Source organism: Oncorhynchus kisutch, linkage group LG6 (genome assembly GCF_002021735.2).
Source record: "Oncorhynchus kisutch isolate 150728-3 linkage group LG6, Okis_V2, whole genome shotgun sequence".
Taxonomy (NCBI): Eukaryota; Metazoa; Chordata; class Actinopteri; order Salmoniformes; family Salmonidae; genus Oncorhynchus; species Oncorhynchus kisutch.
This window is the reverse complement of record NC_034179.2, coordinates 84850759-84873245: the sequence shown is the minus strand read 5'-3', so window position 1 is coordinate 84873245 and position 22487 is coordinate 84850759. Positions and strand designations below refer to the sequence as shown.

Here is a 22487-nt window from a genome sequence, read left to right as displayed (position 1 = left end):
ACAAAAATCCAGAAAATCACATTGTATGATTTTTAGTAATTAATTTGCATTTTATTGCATGACATTAGTGGAAGTATGCATTTAATGCATTTATTAATAAATTACTGAAATGAGTGACTCCATGCGGGAATTTAAGGACGAGACAATATGAGTAGAATGCATGACAGTGAATGGACATGGCACAAAAACTATTTGCCATCAATCTGGATATAGCCTACTGTAAACACTGTCGTGGAAATTCTACACAGGGACACTGGAAGTTAATCTTAAATGAATCATTCTTTATTATCAGCTTGCTGGAGAGGTTCCAACCAACTCAATGCACCAAGTACACATGCTCTACTGGGGCAGTCCCGTTAGTTCTCTATATACAGACAAGTTATATTTGAATGATTTAGCTTTTTCATCATTCATAATTAATTAATCATTAACGTTTGTTTAATTTATGTGACCGACATATACTGGGTCATGCATGTGACAGACCAATACCTCACGAGGCTTCTTCTCTCTAAGCTGAGACCTTGAAACTGAGATATCTTTTGTTCTCAAAACAAGGGTCTGGGCGTACTGACAAATTGCAGATACTGCAATCAATCACTTGCATGAACACAGAAATTGATTATTAGAAAAGCACAAACATAGAACACAGAAATTGGTTAATAGAAAAGCACAAACATACCATTTTTTATCACGTTCCCACCTTGTATCACTCAATCTGTGATAATTATCATTACATTTAAAGGTAAGCATTATATTATAGCTTCTATCAAAAGGTCCGATACTTCTATCAAAGTAAGGGAAATCAACACATAAAACCAGACACTTCATAATTTCAAACCCTTCATTTTTTTTGTAAAACCATGGCTTATTAAGACCTTTGCTTCATACAGTTACACAAATGCTTCATTGCACAATTTCATTTATGGATTCTGACAATAGCATTTCAGCTGGGGCTTTTGTCGCGAGTGGCTGTATTAACCTCTACGGGATCAGTGTCCCCCCCATGGGACGGTTGAGCTAATGTAGGCTAATGTGAATAGCAAGAAATTGTAAGTAATAAAATAAATCCCTGGACATAGACATATTTTATATTGGCAGAAAGCTTAAAGTCTTGTTAATCTAACTGCACTGTCCAATTTACAGTAGCTATTACAGTGAAATAATATCATGCTATCTTTTGAGGAGAGTGCACACATTTGAACATGAAAGGATATTAATAAACTATTTAGGCATATTTGGGCAGTCTCGATACAGCATTTTGAACAGAAATGCAGTGGTTCATTGGATCAGTCTCAACCTTTGCACATACACTGATGCCATCTAGTGAACATAATTTAAATTGCACCTGGGCTGGAGTAATACATCATGGCCTTTCTCTTGCATTTCAAAGATGATGGTACAAAAAAATACAAAATAACGGTTGTTTTTTCTTTGTATTGTTTTTTACCAGATTTATTGTGTTATATTCTCCTACATTCCTATCACATTTCCATAAACTTCAAAGTGTTTCCTTTCAAATGGTACCAAGAATATACATATCCTTGCTTCAGGGCCTGAGCTACAGACAGTTAGATCTGGGTATGTCATTTTTGGCAAAAATTGGGGTTAAACAACAGGTCTACACCTAAGGTGTAACCTTTTGTTTTTGGCACACGTGACAAATAAACATTCATTTCATTTGATTAGGTTTCATATTTTGAATAGTTTATGTCCCAGGGACAGTTAGTACAGACTTTTATGTCAATGCAATAGGTCAAAAAGATTAAGATTACAGAGAGGAGCTCTGAGATTGTTTACTTCAGAAGGTGTCTATCCAGCTTTACGGGACACCGTATCATCTGATGTGTCTGAAGTATAATTCTGTATATGCATGGGTTTATCAAGACTTCCTGGCCAAAATGCAGTAATCTCGATTAAGAATAAGAATTTTTAGGACTGATTAAGATCTGCAAACTAAGAACATGTTTATTTTCTTTCTTCCAGGACTTCCAAGTTTTTTTTAACGTGTTTATCAATAATTCTGTATCTCTCCATTTTGAAATGCTTTCTGAGGCAGGTGCCTTGGGAGTTAGTATAAAGGTTCCCGAAGTTGGCTGCTGAAGGAGCCCCAAATTAAGTAAGGCTTGGCCATTTTGTGTGTTTTTACCTGTTATGAATGTTTGTTAAGGGTGTAAAATACTGCTTTATTGTTTGGGGTCTTTTATTTTGGTTTGAGTGGGTTTTTCACAGGTTAGAAATGATGTACCTTATTAAAGGGCACACAAATGAAATGTTCTGAAGTATCTATTGTCCGAGTTTTGGTTGCACACATGTCAATTCTCTTGATAGAAAATGTAAAACCCAATGTAAACCTGATACACAAAATGTTTGACATTTTTGAAATATCTTTAAATCATTTTTGAGGTACAGGGAAAGAAACAATCACATAATGGGGTTGAATGACCTCTGACCTCTGTTCTGACTTTCTGGAGAGGCCTGATCACCCTCACTAAAGAGACTAGACATTGGTTGAGATTTAAATGGGCTATGTAAGCACTCATAACTAGCAGAAGTTTTTAATTTAGCAATAGTCCTATGTGTGATTTGAACCATGAGAAGGACAGAGAGCGAGTGCTGGCCCTGACTGAGGGACACCTGTCTCTAGTCTACTTTACTATTTATTGAATTACCTTATGGGATACAATAAAGTTAAGATGGAGTCATCAAGGGTTGTAATTCTAATTGTATTTGTTATTTTGATTTAACAGGCAGTGCTGTTTTTTGTTTTTTCATCCACTTTGAACATGTGCCATTGGGAGGATGAACAGAAACACCAGAAGAATGAGTCCTCAGAGGTATCAGGTTGATTGTGGAGGTCTGCACACTGCAAAATGTATATCACTTTAGACTAGAAATGCATTGAAATACTGATCTGTTATCAATAACCTTAACAGATCTGAGCACACAAGATATGTGGAAGCAATAGGTATTTCACATCTGTGCAGATGAAAGGCAGGAGAAAAGGAGAGGAAGCCACTTTAGTCTATTGGGACACATCCTGGCAGGGATTACATCTCCCTCTACTGATCCATACAGAGATAAAGACATCCAGTACACAAACCACTAACCAGAGCAATGAAATAAACAACACACTGTGGAGACACGCAGAACAGTGCAGAATCTGGGTAGAGGATAGTTATGATGATGATGGTGGAGCTGACAACAAAGTTGAAAATGATTTAGTTACTGTACACTTTGAATTTTTTTTTTCAAAAGGGTTCTTTGCGGAGGGATAGGGTTCTACCAAGAACCGTTTTGATCAGAATAACTGTTTTTGGAAGACAATTGTTTGTAAAGCAAAGAGTTCTACCTAGAATCTTTAACATGATTTCACCTATTTAACCAGGTAGGCAAGTTGAGAACAAGTTCTCATTTACAATTGCGACCTGGCCAAGATAAAGCAAAGCAGTTCGACACATACAACAACACAGAGTTACACATGGAGTAAAACAAACATACAGTCAATAATACAATAGAAAAATAAGTCTATATACAATGTGAGCAAATGAGGTGAGATAAGGGAGGTAAAGGAAAAAAAAGGCCATGGTGGCGAAGTAAATACAATATAGCAAGAAAAACACTGGAATAGTAGATTTGCAGTGGAAGAATGTCCAAGGTAGAGATAGAAATAATGGGGTGCAAAGGAGCAAAATAAATACATAAATAAATATAGTAGGGGGAGAGGTAGTTGGCTAAATTATAGATGGGCTATGTACAGGTGCAGTAATCTGTGAGCTGCTCTGACAGCTGGTGCTTGAAGCTAGTGAGGGAGATAAGTGTTTCTAGTTTCAGAGATTTTTGTAGTTTGTTCCAGTCATTGGCAGCAGGGAACTGGAAGGAGAGGCGGCCAAAGGAAGAATTGGTTTTGGGGGTGACCAGAGATATATACCTGCTGGAGCGCGTGCTACAGGTGGGTGCTGCTACGGTGACCAGCGAGCTGCAATAAGGGGGGACTTTATCTAGCAGGGTCTTGTAGATGACCTGGAGCCAGTGGGCTTGGCGACGAGTATGAAGCGAGGGCCAGCCAACGAGAGTGTACAGGTCGCAGTGGTGGGTAGTATATGGGGCTTTGGGGACAAAACGGATAGCACTGTGATAGACTGCATCCAATTTATTGAGTAGGGTATTGGAGGCTATTTTGTAAATGACATCGCCGAAGTCGAGGATCGGTAGGATGGTCAGTTTTACAAGGGTATGTTTGGCTGCATGAGTGAAGGATGCTTTGTTGCGAAATAGGAAGCCAATTCTAGATTTAACTTTGGATTGGAGATGTTTGATAAGTCTGGAAGGAGAGTTTACAGTCTAACCAGAAACCTAGGTATTTGTAGTTGTCCACATATTCTAAGTCAGAACCGTCCAGGGTAGTGATGTTGGACAGGCGGGCAGGTGCAGGCAGCGATTGGTTGAAGAGCATGCATTTAGTTTTACTTGTATTTAAGAGCAATTGGAGGCCACGGAAGGAGAGTTGTATGGCATTGAAGTTCGCCTGGAGGGTTGTTAACACAGTGTCCAAAGAAGGGCCAGAAGTATACAGAATGGTGTCATCTGCATAGAGGTGGATCAGAGACTCACCAGCAGAAAGAGCGACCTCATTGATGCATACAGAGAAGAGAGTTGGTCCAACAATTGAACCCTGTGGCACCCCCATAGAGACTGCCAGAGGCCCGGACAACAGGCCCTCCAATTTGACACACTGAACTCTATCAGAGAAGTAGTTGGTGAACCAGGCGAGGCAATCATTTGAGAAACCAAGGCTATCGAGTCTGCCGATGAGGATGTGGTGATTGACAGAGTCGAAAGCCTTGGACGTGGCTGAGGTGCACCCATGACCAGCTCTGAAACCAGATTGCATAGCGGAGAAGGTATGGTGGGATTCAAAATGGTCGGTAATCTGTTTGTTGACTTGGCTTTCGAAGACCTTAGAAAGGCAGGGTAGGCTAGATATAGGTCTGTAGCAGTTTGGGTTGAGTGTCCCCCCTTTGAAGAGGGGGATGACCGCAGCTGCTTTCCAATCTTTGGAATTCTCAGACGACACGAAAGAGAGGTTGTACAGGCTAGTAATAGGGGTGGCAACAATTTCGACAGATAACTTTAGAAAGAAAGGGTCCAGATTGTCTAGCCCGGCTGATTTGTAGGGGTCCACATTTTGCAGCTCTTTCAGAACATCAGCTGACTGGATTTGGGAGAAGGAGAAATGGGGAAGGCTTGGATGAGTTGCTGTGGGGGGTCCAGTGCTGTTGACCGGGGTAGGGGTAGCCAGGTGGAAAGCATGGCCAGCCGTAGAAAAATGCTCATTGAAATTCTCAATTATAGTGGATTTATCGGTGGTGACAGTGTTTCCTATCTTCAGTGCAGTGGGCAGCTGGAAGGAGGTGTTCTTATTCTCCACTTTACAGTGTCCCAGAACTTTTTTGAGTTTGTGTCACAGGAAGCAAATTTCTGCTTGAAAAAGCTAGCCTTGGCTTTTCTAACTACCTGTGTATATTGGTTTCTAGCTTCCCTGATAAGTTGCATATGACGGGCTCTATTCGATGCTACTGCAGAACACCATAGGATGTTTTTGAGTTGGTTAAGGGCAGTCAGGTCTGGAGAGAACCAAGGGCTATATCTGTTCCTGGTTCTACATTTCTTGAATGGGGCATGCTTATTTCAGATGGCGAGGAAGGCATTTAAAAAAAAAACAGGCATCCTCTACTGACGGAATGAGATCAATATCCTTCCAGGATACCCCGGCCAGGTCGATTAGAAAGGCCTGTTCGCTGAAGTATTTCAGGGAGCGTTTGACAGTGATGAGGGGAGGTCGTTTGACCGCTAACCGATTACGGATGCAGGCAATGAGGCAGTGATCACTGAGATCTTGGTTGAAAACAGCAGAGGTGTATTTAGAGGGCAAGTTGGTTAGGATGATATCTATGACGGTGCTCGTGTTTACGGCTTTGGGGTGGTACCTGGTAGGTTCATTGATAATTTGTGTGAGATTGAGGGCATCAAGCTTAGATTGTAGGATGGCTGGGGTGTTAAGCATGTTCCAGTTTAGGTCACCTAGCAGCACGAGCTCTGAAGATAGATTGGGTGGCAATCAGTTCACATATGGTGTCCAGAGCACAGCTGGGGGCAGAGGGTGGTCTATAGCAAGCGGCAACGGTGAGAGACTTGTTTTTAGAGAGGTGGATTTTTAAAAGTAGAAGTTCAAATTGTTTGGGTACAGACCTGGATAGTAGGACAGAACTTTGCAGGTTATCTTTGCAGTAGATTGCAATATCGCCCCCTTTGGCCCTTCTATCTTGTCTGAAAATGTTGTAGTTAGAATTTTTGGTGGTCTTCCTGAGCCAGGATTCAGACACGGCTAGAACATCCGGGTTGGCAGAGTGTGCTAAAGCATTGAATAAAACACACTTAGGGAGGAGGCTTCTAATGTTAATATGCATGAAACCAAGGCTATTACGGTTACAGAAGTCATCAAAAGAGAGCGCCTGGGGAATAGGAGTGGAGCTAGGCACCGCAGGGCCTGGATTCACCTCTACATCACCAGAGGAAAAGAGGAGGAGTAGGATAAGGGTACAGCTAAAATATATGAGAATTGGTCGTCTAGAACATCTGGAACAGAGAGTAAAAGGAGGTTTCTGGGGGCGATAAAATAGCTTTAAGGTATAATGTACAGACAAAGGTATGGTAGGTTGTGAATACAGTGGAGATAAACCTAGGTATTGAGTGATGATGAGAGAGATATTGTCTCTAGAAACATCATTGAAACCAGGTGATGTCATCGCATGTGTGGGTGGTGAAACTGAAAGGTTGGATAAGGTACAGTGAGCAGGGCTAGAGGCTCTACAGTGAAATAAGCCAATAAACACTAACCAGAACAGCAATGGACAAGGCATATTGACATTAAGGAGAGGCATGCTTAGTCGAGTGATCATAAGGGTCCAGTGAGTAGTGATTCAGACAGCTAGCCGGGCCATCGGTAGCAAGCTAGCATAGGATGGAGTTCTGTTTTTAGCCACCTTGTGCGTTTCCATCGGTAGATTAGTGGGGTTCCGTGTGGTAGAGGGGATCAATTAAATTGGCAAAATAGATATAGTTATAGTGACACAAGAAAAATTGTCCAATAGACCTATTCAGATAGCAGACAATAAAACAGCTAACGATTAGCGGGCCACAGATGGGCGTTCAGGTAACGTCGCGATGGAGGGGCCAGTTGGATAACTCCCTCGGGCAGATAACGTTGGTAGTCCAGTCGTGAAGGCCCGGTGGGGCTCCGTATCGGCAGTAAAACGGGTCCGGATAGGTGATTGTAGCCCAGGAGTGGCTGATGGAACACTTCAGCTGGCTAGCTCCGGAATAATTGATGTTTGCTCCGGGATTGGCGTAAGCCAATAGTCACACGGAGAGCAGCTAGCTAGCTGCGAGATCCAGGTGTAAATGTCCAGAGCCTGCGGTTGAAATCCGGGGATATGGAGAGAAAAATAGGTCCGGTATGTTCTGGTCTGAGTCGTGTTGTACAAAACTGGCGATAGCTTTTCGAGCTAAAGGATAGCTGATGACCACAAACCGTGGTCAGCTGAATACTAACGTTAGCCAGTAAACTGGCTAGCTTCTGGCTAGAGAGGCTAGCTTCTATTGTGGATTTCAGATTTGAGGTAAATATATATAATTTTTAAAAATTGGTGAGGCGGGTTGCAGGAGAGTGTTTTGAAGTTTGAAAATAAAATATATAAAAGATATGCGAAGAAAGGTGTAAATATATATATACACGGGACACGACAAGACGAGGACAAAGGACGTCTGACTGCTATGCCATCTTGGGTAATAAATATGTATGTAATATATTGTCATAAATAATTATAATTTAAAAGCTAATAAGGCTGTTGGAACTGTTCATAGAGGGTTCTTCCTAGAACCCAAAGATAAAAGGGTTCTCGGGTAGAATCCTTCATAGACATAAACCTTTAGATGATAAAATTGCTCTTGTTAGAACCCTTCAAAGAGTTCTAGGCAGATCCATTCATAGAGGGTTCTAGGTAGAACTATATTCAGGGGGTTCTTTGAAGAAACCTACATAAAGGGTTCTATATTGAACCCTCTACAAAGGGTTCTATCCATCACCGAAAATGGGGTCCCCTATGGCAGGGGTGTCAAACTCTGTATGGTTCTACTTAGCACCTTTTTCCCAAGAGTGTAGGTGGTAATTATTACGGTCATCACTGTGCTTACCAATGAGATACTGATGTGGTCGATTATAACGAGCCTTATTATACAGCTAAATGGCTGTCATTTCTCTGTGCCCTATTGAGTGAGGATGTTCACTGGTTATTTATCCATGGTTGGTGATGGAGACTGAGGAGAGGGTCAGATGGAGAAAGAGGTGGTCAGACAGGGAGATGCTGCTGGATGCGCAGCCTGCTGGGCATTGTGCCCTCCTCTCCCCTGTCGCCAGCCCATTGGCACGTCAGTTGGCAACATGCTGTGACTCTGTCCCGGCAACAGTGTCACAGCGTTGGTCCTCAGCCACGGCAGTCTGAGCCAATCAGAGCACTTACGATGCCAGATTACACAAGAGCCAGCCAATTGGGAGGCTGGGTGAACGCAGTCTCTTCCCTCCTAGATGTGAATTCCTTCAAACCCTCCAGACATACACACACACACACTCTCACAGATATTCTTGCTGACATATGCAGACATTTTGAGAATAACTGTCTCTTCCTCTGTATTCGTGGGGACCTTCCCTGAATGCAGCCAGCTAATATTTTCAGTTGTTTTCCGAACTGTGAGCATCTGCATACAGACCAGTGACCACTGCCACACATGATTGGCCTTTCACATGGGAAATGTACCAGCCCACAGTCAGATGCACCCCAGTCTTGTGGCGTCCTCTAGTGGGCAACAATGGTGTTACAGTGATGAAACAAAGTGCATGACAGCAAACGGGGGAAATAAGATATTGTATTTAATTAACACAAGCTGTCTCCAATCTGGTTGTGCGTGTGTATGTGTGTGTGTGTGTGTTGGGGGGGGCTCACCGAAGCCAGGGGAGGCTGATCTACAAATAGTATTCTCTGCCAAATAATTGGCTCTGTGTGATTAAGATTCACAGAGATATGCCTCCCCTGGCTAAGGTGAATCCCCCCACCAAATACACACCGCACAACAAGACTGTGATTGATTGATTGATTGGAGAAAGCTTGTATCAATTAAATAACTTTTCCTAGGGTTTTCTACCAGCAGCAAACCCAGTGTAATTCTAGTAAAAAGTACCAGAAAAACAACAACCAAAAAGCATGGTCCTACTTATGTGGTCTTTTAATGTTGTTCTCTATATGTATTTATATGAAATCACATATGAAACATGATTTTAATTCTTACTAATGGTATATACTTTTTAACATAATTTAAAAATGATAAACTACAAATAACACACAAGAGGGAGGAGGACAAAGTAGGTTGTTTGAAATAATGTTTTATTATCAGCAGATAATTCAGCAATAACTGGTGTCGAAATACTTCATTATAGAGAGTAATGGTCGGCTTTATTTAATAGAGGTTAAACATCCATTTTTATCTCTGCTCAAAAATTCTATAACGCATTAACAAGAGATGAGAGCAAGTAAGCGCGCCTCCACATTGTCTGTCTTTGTGGGGAATAAAAACAATAACACTTCCCTGTCATCAAACCTGCAACATGACACCGTAAGTAATTAAATCTATGCAATTTTCTTAAGAAACGTGTTGTGATTTAATAAGAAAAGGTTGAAATAAATGTTTTCATTTCCAGTTGAACTCCTAGGGATCCATCATATGGAAGTGTCCTGAAGTCATCATTTTGTCTGGAAAAAATAAAATAAAAATATAAGTATAAGTTGTTGTGAAAACCTTGTAACGCTTGTTTTATATTCAAAATGTAACTGTGGCTTAACCAGCAATAAAATGTGAGTGTGATAATGAGGTTGCAGTGACATACAAAATACAAAAACACAACAACATATAGCCTCGGGGGAGACCCATTAGATTTATATTGAACATGAAGATAATCTGAATCCCCTCTGTGTGGGATGACATTCGATGTCTGAAACTCAACAGGTGCTTCAACAGGGAATTAAAGCAGTAAAGACACATTGGGATAAAAGAATGCATTCTTATATTTAGTGTTTTACGCTAATCGCACAAACATATATATGCACTTCAAAGCTAAGCAGTGAAAACCTGTGAGGTGGTTATATCCTCCCTCTCACCTTGACCAGAGTGACTGTGAAGCTGTAGAGGAGGGAGATGAGGAAGAGGACCAGGAAGATGCAGGCCATGTTCCAGTTCTCCTCTGCAGTGTCCGCCAGAATGGGATCAGACCTGTTCTCGTCAAAGAACACACCCTCCACCTCAAGGATCTCTACTCAAAAGGAAAAAAGGAGGTTTTCATTGAGAAAGTGTTGCAGAAACAGGCTAGCCTGGAATCCAAACTGTAATGCTCTACTATAATGATGAAAGAGGCTAGAAAGAGACTAGCACAAGGAAAATGTTCTTGTATCAGAATTGAGTGAACAGACCTGGTTTGGATATGTTCAGGGCCAGAGTCTGGGTGGTGTGGGTCACCCTGCAGGTGTAAACAGCCCCCGGTGTCCAATCCTGGTGTGCCAGGCTCAGGTGGCTCCTGATGCCGAACTTTCCTCCTGGTGCCCTGTAGGGGGTGCTAGTGTTGTTGTTCCACAGCTCTGTGACGTTGTCCAGCAGCCAGGTGATGTTGATGTCTGAAGGGCTGAAGCCAAGCACCAGGCAGACAAGCTCACTGGGACCCTGGAGCAGGGTTGCTGTAGGTGCGGAGGGGGTCACTGAGCCTGGAGAGAGAGAGATAGTGAGAGTCATGGAAGGAGAGACTGGAGTGGATGAGACTGGGCAGAGAGGGGGCTGTATGACTGATAGTCTGGAAGAGAAACTGGGTGGATAGAGGGGGGCTGCATGACTGATAGTCTGGGAGGAGAGAGAGGGGGCTGCATGACATAGTCTGAGAGAGAAACTGAGTAGAGCATGGATGCTGGATCAGGACAGGAACTGGGGTAATGGTATTTGATCATGGGAAAACTAGGTTGGAGTCATTCAAACTTGTTTTTCAACCACTCCACAAATTTCTTGTTAACAAACTATAGTTTTGGCAAGACAACAATATCTGCCTGGAAAGTTTTCAGCTATACTTTTGGTGGCTGTTTATTTACCACCACAAACGGATGCTGGCCCTAAGACCGCACTCAGTCAGCTGTATAAGGAAATAAGCAAACAAGAAACCGCTCACCCATTGGCGGCGCTCCTAGTGGCCGGAGACGTTAATGCAGGGAAACTTAAATCAGTTCTACCTAATTTCTATCAACACGTCAAATGTGCAACCAGAGGGAAATAAATTCTAGATAATCTGCACTCCACACACAGAGTCGCGTACAAAGCTCTCCCTTGCCCTACATTTGGTAAATCTGACCACAATTCTATCATCCTTATTCCTGCTTACAAGCAAAAATGAAAGCAGGAAGCACCAGTGACTTTGTCTATCAAAAAGGTGGTCAGATGAAGCAGATGCTAAACTACAGGACGGTTTTGCTATCACGATGGCCTTGAGGAGTTCACCACATCAGTCACTGGCTTTATTAATAAGTGCATCGAGGATATTGTCCCCACAATAACTGTACGCACGTACCCCAACCAGAAGTCATGGATTACAGGCAACAATCGCACTGAGTTAAAGGGTAGAGCTGCCACTTTCAATGTGCGGGACTCGAACCCGGAAGCTTATAAGAAATTTCTCTATGTCCTCTGATGAACCAACAAACAGGCAAAGCGCCAATACAGGGCTAAGATTGAATCGTACTACACCTGCTCCGACGCTCGTCTTATGTGGCAGAGCATGCAAACTATTACAGACTACAAAGGGAAGCACAGCCGTGAGCTGCCCAGTGACACGGGCCTACCATACGAGCTAAATCACTTCTATGCTCGCTTCGAGGCAAGCAACACTGAGGCATGCATGAGAGCATCAGCTGTTCCGGACGACTGTGTGATCACACTCTCCGTAGCCGACGTGAGTAAGACCTTTAAACAGGTCAACATTCACAAGGCTGCGGGGCCAGACGGATTACCAGGACGTCTGCTCCGGGCATGTGCTGACCAACTGGCAGGTGTCTTCACTGACATTTTCAACATGTTCCTGATTGAGTCTGTAATACCAACATGTTTCAAGCAGACCACCATAGTCCCTGTGCCCAAGAACACAAAGGCAACCTGCCTAAATGACTACAGAACCGTAGCACTCACGTCCGTAGCCATGAAGTGCGTTGAAAGGCTGGTCATGGCTCACATCAACACCATTATCCCAGAAACCCTAGACCCACTCCAATTTGCATCCTTCCCAAACAGATCTACGGATGATGCCACCTCTATTGCACTCCACACTGCCCTTTTCCACCTGGACAAAAGGAACACCTATGTGAGAATGCTATTCATTGACTACAGCTCAGGGTTCCACACCATACTACCCTCAAAGCTCATCACTAAGCTAAGGATCCTGGGACTAAACACCTCCATATAAGCTGGATCCTGGACTTCCTGACGAGCTGCCCCCAGGTGGTGAAGGTAGGTAGCAACACATCTGCCACGCTGATCCTCAACACTGGAACCCCCCAGTGGTGCGTGCTTAGTCCTTTCCTGTGCTCCCTGTTCAATCACGACTGCATAGCCAGGCACAACTCCAACACCATCATTAAGTTTGCAGACGACACGACAGTGGTAGGCCTGATCACGGACAACGACGAGACAGCCTATAGGGAGGAGGTCAGAGACCTGCCTGTTGGTGCCAGAATAACAACCTATGCCTCAATATAACCAAGACTAAGGAGATAATTGTGGACTACAGGAAAAGGAGGACTGAGCACATCCCCATTCTCATCGACAGGGCTGCAGTGGCGCAGGTTGAGAGCTTCAAGTTCCTTGGAGTCCACATCACCAACAAACTAGAATGGTCCAAACACACCAAGACAGTCGTGAAGAGGGCACAAAAAAGCCTATTCCCCCTCAGGAAACTAAAAAGATTTGGCATGGGTCCTCAGATCCTCAAAAGGTTCTACAGCTGCAACATCTAGAGCATCTGACTGGTTGCATCACTGCCTGGTACGGAAATTGCTCGGCCTCTGACCGCAAGGCACTGCAGAGGTTAGTGCGTATTGCCCAGTACATCACTGGGGCTAAGCTGCCTGCCATCCAGAACCTCTACACCAGGCAGTGTCAGAGGAAGGCCCTAAAAATTGTCAAAGACCCCAGTCACCCCAGTCATAGCCTGTTCTCTCTACTATAGCATGGCGAGCGGTACCGGAGTGCCAAGTCTAGGACAAAAAGGCTTCTCAACAGTTTTTCCCCCCAAGCCAATAGACTCCTGAACAGGTAATCAAATGGCTACTCAGACTATTTGCATTGTGTGCCTCCCCACCCATCTTTTACGCTTCTGCTACTCGCTAGTTTTTATATATGCATAGTCACTTTAACTATACATTCATGTACATACTACCTCAATTGGCCCAACCCATCGGTGCCCCCTGCACATTGGCAAACTGGGCTATCTGCATTGTGTCCCGCCACCCGCCACCCGCCAAACCATCTGTTACGCTACTGCTACTCTCTGTTTATCATATATGCATAGTGACTTTAACCATATCTACACGTACATACTACTTCAATCAGTCTGACTAACCGGTGTCTGTATGTAGCCTCGCTACTGTTATAGCCTCGCTACTGTACATAACCTCACTTCTGCTATTTTTCACTGTCTTTTTACTGTTGTTTTTCTTTCTTTACTTACCTATTGTTCACTGAATACCTGTTTTGCACTGTTTGTTAGAGCCCTTTAAGTAAGCATTCCACTGTAAGGCCTACATCTGTTGTATTTGGGGCACGTGACAAAAAAACTCTGATTTTATTTTATTTGCTGTGTTGTCATGTGTTGCTGCTTTGCTATGTTGTTGTCTTAGGTCTCTCTTTATGTAGTGTTGTGTTACCTCTCTTGTTATGATGTGTGTTTTGTCCTATGTTTATATTTTATTTATTTATTCATTTTAATCCCAGACCCCATCCCCACAGGAGGCCTTTTGCCTTTTTGGTAGGCCGTCGTTGTAAATAAGAATTTGTTCTTAACTGACTTGCCTAGTTAAATAAAGGTTCAATAAAATAAAATAAAAATGCAAATATATGATCACAAAGTTCCATGCTAACCTTTAACATTACTGGTCTTCTCTGTGGAGTTGAAGCAGTGATGTTCAGCTCTGCATGTTATTGTGTTCAGGGTTTTCCATTGGCTTGAGGGAAGAGTCAGGTTACTGCTGATGCTCTGAGTTGTGCTGCTGGCCTGGTTCACTGGGGTCCTACTGGTTGTGTCTTTTCCATCCAGAAGCCAAGACACTTTGGCGTCATATGCAGAGTGGACCACACATGTAGCTGTTACCTCAGTCTGTGTCATCACTGTCCTGAATCTGGGGGTCTCCAGGTGGAGAGATGGAGTAGACGAGGGAAAAGCTGAGAGCAAAACAGATGAGTGTGGAGATAAAATCATAAAATAGTGTTTTATACTCCAAGGTAATTATGTTTCGATTTATGACTTTTGAAGCAAAACTTTAAACAGGTAAGGAGCTTCTGTAAGTTTACAAACTACCTGTGCATAAACTGGTGCTCTTCCTGACAGTTTTCTGAAGATCTTTGTCATCTACCTCACAGATGAAGTCCTTTCCCTCATTCCACTCCTGCTGTGTTACTGTGATATGACTGGTTAGTGTCACATGTCCATCTTCCCCCATCCTTATCTCATTGTCTGCTGCAGACCTCTGTTCAGGCCCAGAGAGCCACTTGATCTTAGGGTTGAAGCCCCACCCAGAACACATGAGTTTCTGGGTCCCTGAGCCAGACGACTCCTCACTGGGGACTAGAAGGAGTTCCATGGACAGTTCACCTGGAAAGAACACCATTTCCTTTTTCAATTTTAGCCCTGGAGTGCTGAATGAATATCATGCAACAAACAATGGAAACATAATTTCATGTTGGTAGGCCTTTCTGCATTTTCAAGCATTTGAGAAGGTATAATTGGGTCAGATGAGAGAAGTTTACTCACCAAAAAGCTTGACATTGGAGCTAGACACCCAGCTGTTGGAGAAACCTTGGTTAACTTTACAGGTGAAAGTGTTGTCTGTCTTCCAGTGTGATTTGGGGATAGAGAACTGTCTGGTGAGCGAATGGGGGCCATTGGAGGCAGGCAGATCCACATACTGTTTCTCAGGGAAATCAACCCCATTGGCCTGAAAGGTGATGTAGAGGTCACTGGAGGAGAGTTGTGTGATGGCACACTCCAGCACAGCACTGTCTCCCTTCAGTAACTCTGGGAGAGACCTCCTGATCAGCACTGTGGTAGTGCTGCTCACTGCAGGTCCTGGAGAACACACACACACAGAGGAGAGGGGTGAACAGGAGAAAGGAAACACTGATCTGGCTTCAGTGTCAATAATGTCTACTTTTTATGGGGGAGGACAGAAGAATACTGAATGTTTTGCTGTACTTCTCTCTGTATATATCTCATTCAAAGACTCAATCATGGACACTCTTACTGACAGCTGTGGCTGCTTTGTGTGATGTATTGTTGTCTCTACCTTCTTGCCCTTTGTGCTGTTGTCTGTACCCAATAATGTTTGTACCATGTTTTGTGCTGCTACCATGTTGTGTTGCCACCATGTTGTTGTTATGTTGTGTTGCTACCAATGGCGCCAGAAGAAATGGCAGCAGTTTTACAGGCACCCAACCAATTGTGCTATTATGTGGGGATTTTTCATGTTATTTGTAACTTACTTTGTACATAATGTTTCTGCAACCGTATCTTACTGCAAAAAATAGCATCTGGATATCAGCAGAGCGATCACTCACCTCGGATTAGACAAATCATTTTTCTTCAACAAGCAGGACGCACAGGACATTCTCAGAACACCCGACAAGGCCAATATCCCAGTTATTTTCAAGTGGAAGAGACGCAGGTACAGAGGACACAGAGCGGGGTGCTTCGTAAGGATCCGCAGAAAGCGAGTGGGATGCTGCTGTTACCGTCAATATTACTCGCCACCGTGCAATCATTGGACAATAAATTAGACGAGATACGATCACGAATATCCTACCAACGGGACATCATAAACTGTAATATCTTATGTTTCACGGAATCGTGGCTGAATGATGACATGGATATTCAGCTAGCGGGAAATACGGTGCACCAGCAAAATAGAACCGCACACTCCGGTAAGACGGGGGGGGGGGGGGGGGGGGGGTCTGTGCAAATTTGTAAACAAAAGCTGGTGCTCGAAAAATCTAAAGAAGTATCTAGATTTTGCTTGCCTGAAGAAGAGTATCTTGTGATAAATTGCAGACCACACTATCTGCCTAGAAAGTTTTCAGCTATACTTTCGGTGGCTGTTTATTTACCACCACAAACGGATGCTGGTACTAAGACCGCACTCAGTCAGCTGTATAAGGAAAAAAGCAAACAAGAAACCGTTCACCCAGAGGCGGCGCTCCTAGTTGCCGGAGACTTTAATGCAGGGAAACTTAAATCAGTTCTACCTAATTTCGATCAACATGTCAAATGTGCAACCAGAGGGAAAACAATCCTAGATCATTGTACTCCACACACAGAGACGCGTACAAAGCTCTCCCTTGCCCTACATTTGGTAAATCTGACCACAATTCTATCCTCCTGATTCCTGCTTACAAGCAGAAATTATAGCAGGAAGCACCAGTGACTCGGTCTATAAAAAGGTGGTCAGATGAAGCAGATGCTAAACTACAGGACTGTTTTGCTATCACAGACTGGAACATGTTCCGAGATTGTTCTGATGGCATTGAGGAGTACACCACATCAGTCACTGTCTTTATCAATAAGTGCATCGAGGACGTTGTCCCCACAGTGACTGTATGTACGTACCCCAGCCAGAAGCCATGGATACAGGCAACTTTTGCACTGAGCTAAAGGGTAGTGCTGCCGCTGTCAAGGTGCGGGACTCTAACCCGGAAGCTTATAAGAAATTCCTCTATGCCCTCTGATGAACCAACAAACAGGCAAAGCGTCAATAGAGGGCTAAGATTGAATTGTACTACACCGGCTCTGATGCTCGTCTTATGTGGCAGGGCATGCAAACTATTATAGACTGCAAAGGGAAGCACAGCCTCGAGCTGCCCAGTGACACGAGCCTATCAGATGAGCTATATCACTTCTATGCTCGCTTCGAGGCAAGCAACACTGAGGCATGCATGAGAGCATCAGTTGTTCCGGGCGACTGTGTGATCACACTCTCCGTAGCCGACGTGAGTAAGACCTTTAAACAGGTCAACATTCACAAGGCTGCGGGGCCAGATGGATTACCAGGACGTCTGCTCCGGGCATGTGCTGACCAACTGGCAGTTGTCTTCACTGACATTTTCAACATGTTCCTGATTGAGTCTGTAATATCAACATTTTTCAAGCAGACCACCATAGTCCCTGTGCCCAAGAACACGAAGGCAACCTGCCTAAATGACTACAGAATCATAGCACTTACGTCCATAGCCATGAAGTGCTTGGAAAGGCTGGTCATGGCTCACATTAACTCCATTATCCCAGAAACCCTAGACCCACTCCAATTTGCATACTGCCCAAACAGATCTACGGATGATGCCATCTCTATTGCACTCCACACTGCCCTTTCCCACCTGGACTAAAGGAACACCTATTTTAGAATGCTATTCATTGACTACAGTTCAGGGTTCCACACCATAGTACCCTCAAAGCTCATCACTAAGATAAGGATCCTGAGACTGAACACCTCCTTCTACAACAGGATCCTGGACTTCCTGACGGGCTGCCCCCAGGTGGTGAGGGTAGGTAGCAACACATCTGCCACGCTGATCCCCAACACTGGAGCCCCCCAGGGGTGCGTGCTCAGTCTCCTCCTGTAATCCCTGTTCACCCACAACTGCATGGACAGGAACAACTCCAACACCATCATTAAGTTGGCCGACAACACAACAGTGGTAGGCCTGATCATGGACAAAGACGAGACAGCCTATAGGGAGTGTGACGACCCTCCCATTCTGTCTGCCGAATTCTTTCTCTTTGCCCTTGTTTTCCTTAATAGGATGTCGGTGGGCGGAGCCGGGGGGGTCGTCAGAGAAATGGGACAAACCTGGGCTCAGGTGTGTCCCAGAAGAAATACACCACTTCCCCATTCATGGAGGAGACTCTCTCCATGCAGACACAGACAGATTTGGTTGTGGCATTTTTGTGGCTATTTGGTTTATATGAATTGGCACCTTTCAACACCCCTCATTATCACATGTATGCACGTGACAACTCACTTACACTACCGACTAAACACACACCATTGTTAATTGTATTTGCTTTACTTCAGTTAATAAATATATTTTGCTAATTCTTTATCTCCACATTGTCTCCCTTTTTGTTACGGGCTTAGAGCCAGTTCGTGACAGGAGGAGGTCAGAGACCTGGCCGGGTGGTGCCAGAATAACAAGCTATCCCTCAACTTAACCAAGACTAAGGAGATGATTTTGGACTACAGGAAAAGGAGGACCGAGCACACGTCCATTCTCATCGATGGGGCTCTAGTGGAGCAGGTTGAGAGCATCAAGTTCCTTGGAGTCCACATCACTAACAAACTTGAATGGTCCAAACATACGAAGACAGTCGTGAAGAGGGCACAAAAAAGCCTATTCCCCCTCAGGAAACTAAAAAGATTTGGCATGGGTCCTCAGATCCTCAAAAGGTTCTACAGCTGCAACATCGAGAGCATCTGACTGGTTGCATCACTGCCTGGTACGGAAATTGCTCGGCCTCTGACCGCAAGGCACTGCAGAGGTTAGTACGTATGGCCCAGTACATCACTGGGGCTAAGCTGCCTGCCATCCAGGACCTCTACACCAGGCAGTGTCAGAGGAAGGCCCTAAAAATGGTCAAAGACCCCAGCCATCCCAGTCATAGACTGTTTTCTCTACTACCGCATGGCAAGCGGTACCGGAGTGCCAAGTCTAGGACAAAAAGGCTTCTCAACAGTTGGTACCCCCAAGCCAATAGACTCCTGAAAAGGTCATCAAATGGCTACTCAGACTATTTCATTGTGTCCCTCCCCAACCCCTCTTTTACGCTTCTGCTACTCGCTGTTCATCATTTATGCATAGTCACTTTAACTATACATTCATGTACATACTACCTCAATTGGCCCAACCCATCGGTGCCCCCTGCACATTGGCAAACTGGGCTATCTGCATTGTGTCCCGCCACCCGCCACCCACCACCCGCCAAACCATCTGTTACGCTACTGCTACTCTCTGTTTATCATATATGCATAGTGACTTTAACCATATCTACACGTACATACTACTTCAATCAGTCTGACTAACCGGTGTCTGTATGTAGCCTCGCTACTGTTATAGCCTCGCTACTGTACATAACCTCACTTCTGCTATTTTTCACTGTCTTTTTACTGTTGTTTTTCTTTCTTTACTTACCTATTGTTCACTGAATACCTGTTTTGCACTGTTTGTTAGAGCCCTTTAAGTAAGCATTCCACTGTAAGGCCTACATCTGTTGTATTTGGGGCACGTGACAAAAAAACTCTGATTTTATTTTATTTGCTGTGTTGTCATGTGTTGCTGCTTTGCTATGTTGTTGTCTTAGGTCTCTCTTTATGTAGTGTTGTGTTACCTCTCTTGTTATGATGTGTGTTTTGTCCTATGTTTATATTTTATTTATTTATTCATTTTAATCCCAGACCCCATCCCCACAGGAGGCCTTTTGCCTTTTTGGTAGGCCGTCGTTGTAAATAAGAATTTGTTCTTAACTGACTTGCCTAGTTAAATAAAGGTTCAATAAAATAAAATAAAAATGCAAATATATGATCACAAAGTTCCATGCTAACCTTTAACATTACTGGTCTTCTCTGTGGAGTTGAAGCAGTGATGTTCAGCTCTGCATGTTATTGTGTTCAGGGTTTTCCATTGGCTTGAGGGAAGAGTCAGGTTACTGCTGATGCTCTGAGTTGTGCTGCTGGCCTGGTTCACTGGGGTCCTACTGGTTGTGTCTTTTCCATCCAGAAGCCAAGACACTTTGGCGTCATATGCAGAGTGGACCACACATGTAGCTGTTACCTCAGTCTGTGTCATCACTGTCCTGAATCTGGGGGTCTCCAGGTGGAGAGATGGAGTAGACGAGGGAAAAGCTGAGAGCAAAACAGATGAGTGTGGAGATAAAATCATAAAATAGTGTTTTATACTCCAGGGTAATTATGTTTCGATTTATGACTTTTGAAGCAAAACTTTAAACAGGTAAGGAGCTTCTGTAAGTTTACAAACTACCTGTGCATAAACTGGTGCTCTTCCTGACAGTTTTCTGAAGATCTTTGTCATCTACCTCACAGATGAAGTCCTTTCCCTCATTCCACTCCTGCTGTGTTATTGTGATATGACTGGTTAGTGTCACATGTCCATCTTCCCCCATCCTTATCTCATTGTCTGCTGCAGACCTCTGTTCAGGCCCAGAGAGCCACTTGATCTTAGGGTTGAAGCCCCACCCAGAACACATGAGTTTCTGGGTCCCTGAGCCAGACGACTCCTCACTGGGGACTAGAAGGAGTTCCATGGACAGTTCACCTGGAAAGAACACCATTTCCTTTTTCAATTTTAGCCCTGGAGTGCTGAATGAATATCATGCAACAAACAATGGAAACATAATTTCATGTTGGTAGGCCTTTCTGCATTTTCAAGCATTTGAGAAGGTATAATTGGGTCAGATGAGAGAAGTTTACTCACCAAAAAGCTTGACATTGGAGCTAGACACCCAGCTGTTGGAGAAACCTTGGTTAACTTTACAGGTGAAAGTGTTGTCTGTCTTCCAGTGTGATTTGGGGATAGAGAACTGTCTGGTGAGCGAATGGGGGCCATTGGAGGCAGGCAGATCCACATACTGTTTCTCAGGGAAATCAACCCCATTGGCCTGAAAGGTGATGTAGAGGTCACTGGAGGAGAGTTGTGTGATGGCACACTCCAGCACAGCACTGTCTCCCTTCAGTAACTCTGGGAGAGACCTCCTGATCAGCACTGTGGTAGTGCTGCTCACTGCAGGTCCTGGAGAACACACACACACAGAGGAGAGGGGTGAACAGGAGAAAGGAAACACTGATCTGGCTTCAGTGTCAATAATGTCTACTTTTTATGGGGGAGGACAGAAGAATACTGAATGTTTTGCTGTACTTCTCTCTGTATATATCTCATTCAAAGACTCAATCATGGACACTCTTACTGACAGCTGTGGCTGCTTTGTGTGATGTATTGTTGTCTCTACCTTCTTGCCCTTTGTGCTGTTGTCTGTACCCAATAATGTTTGTACCATGTTTTGTGCTGCTACCATGTTGTGTTGCCACCATGTTGTTGTTATGTTGTGTTGCTACCAATGGCGCCAGAAGAAATGGCAGCAGTTTTACAGGCACCCAACCAATTGTGCTATTATGTGGGGATTTTTCATGTTATTTGTAACTTACTTTGTACATAATGTTTCTGCAACCGTATCTTACTGCAAAAAATAGCATCTGGATATCAGCAGAGCGATCACTCACCTCGGATTAGACAAATCATTTTTCTTCAACAAGCAGGACGCACAGGACATTCTCAGAACACCCGACAAGGCCAATATCCCAGTTATTTTCAAGTGGAAGAGACGCAGGTACAGAGGACACAGAGCGGGGTGCTTCGTAAGGATCCGCAGAAAGCGAGTGGGATGCTGCTGTTACCGTCAATATTACTCGCCACCGTGCAATCATTGGACAATAAATTAGACGAGATACGATCACGAATATCCTACCAACGGGACATCATAAACTGTAATATCTTATGTTTCACGGAATCGTGGCTGAATGATGACATGGATATTCAGCTAGCGGGAAATACGGTGCACCAGCAAAATAGAACCGCACACTCCGGTAAGACGGGGGGGGGGGGTCTGTGCAAATTTGTAAACAAAAGCTGGTGCTCGAAAAATCTAAAGAAGTATCTAGATTTTGCTTGCCTGAAGAAGAGTATCTTGTGATAAATTGCAGACCACACTATCTGCCTAGAAAGTTTTCAGCTATACTTTCGGTGGCTGTTTATTTACCACCACAAACGGATGCTGGTACTAAGACCGCACTCAGTCAGCTGTATAAGGAAAAAAGCAAACAAGAAACCGTTCACCCAGAGGCGGCGCTCCTAGTTGCCGGAGACTTTAATGCAGGGAAACTTAAATCAGTTCTACCTAATTTCGATCAACATGTCAAATGTGCAACCAGAGGGAAAACAATCCTAGATCATTGTACTCCACACACAGAGACGCGTACAAAGCTCTCCCTTGCCCTACATTTGGTAAATCTGACCACAAT

General features: G+C 43.9%; 1 protein-coding gene across 4 annotated transcripts in view; it reads right to left on the bottom strand.

The window, feature by feature from the left end:
- Positions 1–9476: 9476 nt before the first annotated feature.
- The window catches only part of LOC109876184 (uncharacterized), a 171861-nt gene continuing 158850 nt past the window's right edge, over positions 9477–22487 (bottom strand). For all 4 annotated transcript variants that reach the window (XM_031828060.1, XM_031828061.1, XM_031828062.1 and 1 more), the window contains 9 exons: positions 20887–21201; positions 20434–20727; positions 19998–20297; positions 15164–15478; positions 14711–15004; positions 14275–14574; positions 10578–10865; positions 10269–10420; positions 9477–9863 (listed from right to left, as the gene is read on the bottom strand). In XM_031828060.1, coding sequence (XP_031683920.1) covers positions 9855–9863; positions 10269–10420; positions 10578–10865; positions 14275–14574; positions 14711–15004; positions 15164–15478; positions 19998–20297; positions 20434–20727; positions 20887–21201 — 2267 coding nt within the window. In that variant the 3' untranslated portion in view covers positions 9477–9854. The remainder of the gene's footprint in view (positions 9864–10268; positions 10421–10577; positions 10866–14274; positions 14575–14710; positions 15005–15163; positions 15479–19997; positions 20298–20433; positions 20728–20886; positions 21202–22487) is intronic.